The following is a 6,000-nucleotide window of genomic DNA, read 5'->3' as shown; positions in this document are numbered from 1 at the left end:
CCAGAGGAGGGCATGTCCTGGCAACAAATAAAGCTATTAAACCAGAAAAACAGTGTGAGTTTGTGTCATTAACAGTTGTCAACTAACCTCAGTGAATTGTAGAAAGAAGCACATCTCTGCCAAAGGCTGCCTCATGGCGGTGACTGGTATCAAGTCTGTAATGCTTGATAAAGGTGAGCATTTGTGACCAGACTGCAGCCTTACAAATGTCCTCCAAGGGGATGCTGGACAAGAAGGCAGAGGAAGTGGCTACCTGGTTGAATGGGCTCAAATTCGAGCAGGGGAAGTCTTCCCAAGAAGTTTGTAACAAAGTGGAGGTCACCCACTTGGAGAAACGTTGAGGGGTAACAGGCAATCCTCATTTAGGGACAGAGTAACAGACGAAAAGCTGTCAAGAATGCCTCGAGACCGAAGTCCTATTGAGGTAGAAAGCCAAAGCCTGTCTGACATCGAGAGAGTGCAGTCGACACTTGGTGTCGGTGGACGGGTTTGGGGCACGCGTTGGGAGAACAATGTCTTGGTTGAGATGGAAGATAGAAACTATCTTTGGCAGAAAGGAAATGTCCAGTCTAAGGACGACCTTATTCTTAAAAAATTTGAGGTAGGGAGAGTCAGTACGGAGGGCACAGATTTCACTGACATGGTGTGCAGAGATCAGTGCGACCAGAAATGCCATCTTCCAGGTGAGGAGCCTAAGGTTACAGGGAGCGAGAGGTTCGAAGGGAGCTGTAGACAGGTTGAAGGTCCCAAGGTGGAGCCAGGGTGGCAGTTGGGGGTTTGAGATTGTTGAGACCCTTGAAAAATTTCTTTATCGGAGGGTTGACAAAAAAGAGGGGTGGCCGGAAAACAAAGCGGGCACAATTGCCATGAGGTAGCATCTGAAGGAGGAGATGGAGGGGCCGGACCTGGAGAGGGAGTTGAGAAACTCAAGGACAATGGGGACATCAACCTCCGAGGAGAATAGGCCCCTGTCAGTCAGGAAGGGGAAAAAATTGTTCCACTTGAGGGAGTAGGAACACTAAGTGGAAGGCTTATGGGAGGCCAAGATTACTTTTCGAACCGGAGCTGAGAGACAATTCAAGGCAGAATCCTCCAAGCCACGAGATGGAGAGTCTTGATGTCCACGTGATGATCCTGACTGTTGTGGAAGATCAGAAGGTTGGGACGGAGAGGCAAGGCCAAAACTGGTTTTTGGAGATGTGTAGGAGCGAGCCACGGTTGTCTTGGCCACCAACGGGTGACAAGGATCGCGTTCAAGTGGTCTGTTCGGGGCTTGGAGTTCACCTTTATGATGAGAGGGAAGGGAGGAAATGCATAGACCATTTTGTCCAACAGGAAGGCGTCTCCCAATGACTGGTCAGATGGAGTCCTGGAGCAGAACTGACTGCATTGGAAGTTCAGGTGGGAGGCAAACAGGTTGATGTCCGGAGTTCCCCAGAGGGAGAACAAATTATGTATGATGTGAGGATTGAGTTGCCACTCATGACAGGAGTCTGGAGCTCTGTTGAGTCTGTCTGCAAGTTCGTTCTCCTCACGAGGGAGATGGCTTGTAGAACGATGTGCCTGGGGACAGAGATCGAGGAGGGTGGAAGATCTGATGCCTCCTTGCTTGTTGATGTCATATATCACCATCGTATTGTCGGTGAGGAGCAAGACCACCTGGTTTTGAAGCAAGGTTTCAAAAGACTTCAGGGCCTTCCAGACCGCTAACATTTCGAGGGCATTGATATTGTAGCGGCGCTCTGCTGGAGACCATCTTCCGTTGACAGATTGGTTGTTGCAGTGGGCTCCCCTTCCGGTGGTGGAAGCATTTGTAATGAGCGTGACCTGAGGCTGGGGGGGCAGGAAGGCCATGCCCACGCAGGCGTTCCATGGGACGAGCCACCAAAAGAGGGAGCAAGCCACCATTCTCGGGATGGTGATCCATTTCTGTGGATGGTCATAGGCTGGATTGAAGATGGAGAGAAACCAGGATTGGAAGGGGCGCATATGGAGCCGGGCCCACGTAGTGATGTTTGTTGTGGGTGCCATGTGTCCCAGCGCTACTTAAGCTGTTCTCGCCCTGATGCCTCTGGAAGCGAGGCAGCACTGAATTGAAGACTTGAGGTTCATGAATCTTTCGTGGGGAAGATATACTCTCTACACCATTTAACATGGCATCTATGAATTGCATTCTTTGGGTGAGACAGAGAGTGGATTTTTCTGGGTTGACCATAAATCCCAAGGCTTGAAGGAGAGAGAGAGCATAGCTGAAGTGTTCGGAGAGCATGTGTCTGTTTGGAGCAACGAACAACCAATCGTTGAAGTGTGGAAAGATGAAGATGTTCTGCTGGCGGAGGAATGCTGCCATGACTGTCGTGCACTTGGTGAACATCCTCGGAGCCGTGGAAAGTCCAAAAGGCAAAACATGGTAGCGAAAGGAGTCGGGACCGACAGAAAAGGCAAGGAGAGTTCGGTGGTCTCCTCGGATGCTGATGTGTAAATAAGTGTCCCAAAGGTCCAAAGTGGAGAACCAATCTTTGTCCTGTAATAGGGGCAAGATGGAAGCGAGAGTTATCATATGGAAACACTTATAACGGATGAAAGAGTTCAAAAGATGCAGGTCCAGAATGGGGCGGAGGCCTCCGTTAGGTTTGGAGACAATGAAATATCTGGAGAAAAAGCAGTCTCGGATTTGAGAAGGGAGCACAGGCTCAATTGCCCCTTTGGTGCAAAGAGAGCACACTTTGTCAAGAAGGGTGTCTAAAGGGGGAGTGGACACAGTGTTACCCGTTGGGGGAAGATGTTGAAACTCAAAGGCATAGCCCCTCCAGACAATTTTGAGCACCCAAGAGTCAGAGGTAATGGTGGCCCAAGAGTGGTAAAAATGGGCGAGGTGTTCCCCAATGGGGGTAACGGGACGAAGTGCACTGGAAAACTTCAGAAGCACCATTTGCCTTGGTCAGCATCCTTCTTTTGGAAGGGCTGCTTATATTTGGATTTTGACTGGCATTTTCCCAAGGATGAGGATTGTTGTTGGGAGGGAAAGTGCTGTTGTTGGAAATCAGAAGGCTGATTGGGCCTACCCTGGTTGGGGGGATAGGAAGGTCTTTGCCATCCAGAATGGTGTTGGTATGGGTGAGGAGACTGCGGAGTCGTCGAAGAGGACATATCATATTTACAAGCAGTGTTCCTCATTTTGTTTTTAAAGTCCAGCTTCTCACTGGTGTCCTTATGGAAAAGGTCCAAAGCATCAAAGGGGAGCTCTTCAATGGCCAGTCTGACCTGGAGTGTCAGGTCAGACAACCTCAGCCAGGCATGGCAACGGAGGGCAACAGCGAAAGTGAAAGTGAAGGAAGGAGTGAATTCCAAGCGAGATTCCCTGTGCTGCTCATGCGGCAGACAAAAGGAACTGAGAAAGGATGGGAAGACACCGAACCTCTATAGAGGATGGGCGGAGCTACTTCCAAAAAGTCTTCCCTAGTGATTCCAGTAGGATCTGAAATTGCTGCGCAGGCACATAATAACCCATTTGTGTGATTCTCAGAGACCACTAAGAAGAAGGGAATGTGCAGGAGAACCCTGACTGATTGCTTTTGCTTTATGCATGAGCAGATAAATAAATCTAGGATCTTTCTTCCATACTTTGTTTATTGTGAACTTGACAGTCCGGTTTATCTGTCCTTCAGCAAACCAGAAAAATATCCTACTGTTTTTTTCTGGTTTTATTCTTCCCTGGTTTCTTGGGGGAGAGTCAAACCAGATTGCCAGTTTCAAATGTCACAGAAAACAATGTTGGTTTACCTGTTTCCATTTGCAGCAGGAGCAATCTGTTTGCATGCATCCACATGTTGCCTTCATCAAACCAATAAACCTGAATTCTGTAGAAATCCTGGTTATTGTTACATCTGAATACATCCACTGTGTGAACCTCTACCTGATCCATGACTTGGCTTTTCTTTCTTGAGATCAAGACAGTGTAATATAGAGCCTTGTCTGTCCTTGGTTTTTTTGTGTGTGTGTTTTATCTATAGGGAATTTGCCAAAGAAAGAGAGCGGGTAGAGAATCGCCGAGCATTTTTGAAGCTGAGAAGGCAGCAGCAGATTGAACGTGAGCTCAATGGCTACATGGAGTGGATCTCAAAAGCAGGCAAGTCCTTTTCTGTGTCTTATGATCTATCTGTCTTCTTCTGCTCTTTGTTGTCTTTCCCTATCTTTTCTGTTGAAATCTGAGGAGATTGCTACATGCAGGTTTTAAACTGTAATTAGACCCAAAAAATGCAGTTTGGGCAATTTTTATTGCATGACAACGCCTCTGACCCATAGCTGCAGTATTCCCCAAATGTGATTAAGACATCCCTTTTGACTGCTCAGTCATGCATGTCCTTGCTGTTAGAATCCATATGCATGGTTCTGTCATGCTGGCATGATGATATGATGATATTAGGGGATGAAGATATTAGGGCATGGTGATATGGGGATTTAACATGGTATAGTATGTTGGCTATTGAGAAGGGGATATCAATTATGTTAAATCCAAGCCTAGGACACAAACAGGAGGAGCAGATGGCCAGCGACGGAAAGGAGTTGTAGTTTTATGACTCCAATCATCCTGCTATGGATCTGAGCTGTGAAACAGGGATGATCTTCTTCCTGAAGGGAGATGAAATGCTGACACAGAAGGGGAAGAGCCCTTTGACCTGGATCAACAGGGTGTGATCAGGGTTAGAAAGGGGGGTTGGAAAATGGGAATGTATTTGGGATGGTCCTAAGGGGAACTTTTTCAGTTCTGACACTGAACACAGGACGGGGAACTTTCTGTCTTGATATCCAGAATAGATATCCAGTTTCTACTACACTACGATGCTGTCTTGGTTATTGGGAACTGGGTCATTTGATCCTGACAGTGTGTCAGAACTCACAACAACACCTGCTACAATGCAACAGCATTTGGGCAGAGGCGCATCCATCCCAGGGAGGTGGCCAGGGAAGCTCTGGAAGCGAACGTGGGTCCCGGCCAGGGAACCAGGCCCAAATGACCCTGAGGTGGCCCAAATGACCCTGAGGTGGCGAAGGAGGCGTAGGGAATGGAGAGAGACTTCAAGAAGAAGTCCAGCAGACAATGCAGAGCCCTGTGGAAGAATGGTTCCCTGACTCCTATGGTAGGGATGACAGGTCCCTGGATGATGAGGGGAATGCAGTAATGGAGGACTGGCACTGGGAGGAAGCCTAGCAAAACCTGCTGAGCTACAAGGGGGAGGATGAGAAGTTCCAAAGGCCAACAACCACCCAGCGCAGGGAGTGGCCCCAGGAAAGGAGAATGTCAGGCTGGGATGCTGCAGTGGTGAACCCAATAAATGTGGATCCCCAAGACGAGGAGGACTGGGACATTGAGCAGCAACAGGAACCAGCAGAGGAGCGATCTGTGGGACCACCTGACTGAAGTAGCAGACGTACTAGTGAGGATCGCGGTGGGACAACCGGCCCACAGAGTGACAAGGAATGCTGAGAGACAATTGACTGATGGCACGGGAGGAACCCCAATGGGACGAATAGCCTATGGTGGACCAGGGGCACCAGCATGGGCCCTGCAACCTCGGGGGGCTACCCAACCCAGAGCAGGGGAAAGGGTTCCACAGAGCTCAGTGATGGCCTTGGCCCCGATCCACCGCTTCCAGAATCCAGAGGTCTCCTTCAGTCCTCCTTTGCCTCCTCTCCCTCTAGCTATTCCTAAGCAGGCTGATTGCCTTTGTTTTATTTATTTATATTCTTTTTTCTTTTTTAAAAAAACTCTTTAAATCACAGTAGCACAGTTCTGGAATTGCATGAAAAAGTTTTTTAAATTCTTTAAAAGGCATACTGGGTAGGATATAGGGATAGGGAGGCAGGATTAAGGGCTAGTTAGGAAGATGGCATCAGCTGCCCCAGTCATGCAATTGCAAAGATATGTGATAATGGCTATTATAATGTTTGCATTGACAAACACAGTTGTGGTGAGAACAGGGCTTGTGTAGTCCTGTC

General features: G+C 48.4%; 1 protein-coding gene across 8 annotated transcripts in view; it reads left to right on the top strand.

The window, feature by feature from the left end:
• CACNA1A (calcium voltage-gated channel subunit alpha1 A) overlaps window positions 1-6,000 on the top strand; it is a 446,503-nt gene that overhangs the window by 235,455 nt on the left and 205,048 nt on the right. For all 8 annotated transcript variants that reach the window (XM_089532659.1, XM_089532648.1, XM_089532678.1 and 5 more), the window contains one exon: window positions 4,014-4,129. In XM_089532659.1, the coding sequence (XP_089388785.1) occupies window positions 4,014-4,129 (116 nt within the window). The remainder of the gene's footprint in view (window positions 1-4,013; window positions 4,130-6,000) is intronic.

Source organism: Sceloporus occidentalis, unplaced genomic scaffold (genome assembly GCF_023333645.1).
Source record: "Sceloporus occidentalis isolate IW3139 unplaced genomic scaffold, rSceOcc1.0.p SCAF_1, whole genome shotgun sequence".
NCBI lineage: Eukaryota > Metazoa > Chordata > Lepidosauria > Squamata > Phrynosomatidae > Sceloporus > Sceloporus occidentalis.
Note: the sequence above shows the minus strand (reverse complement) of the source record. Positions and strands in the feature narration are given on the sequence as shown.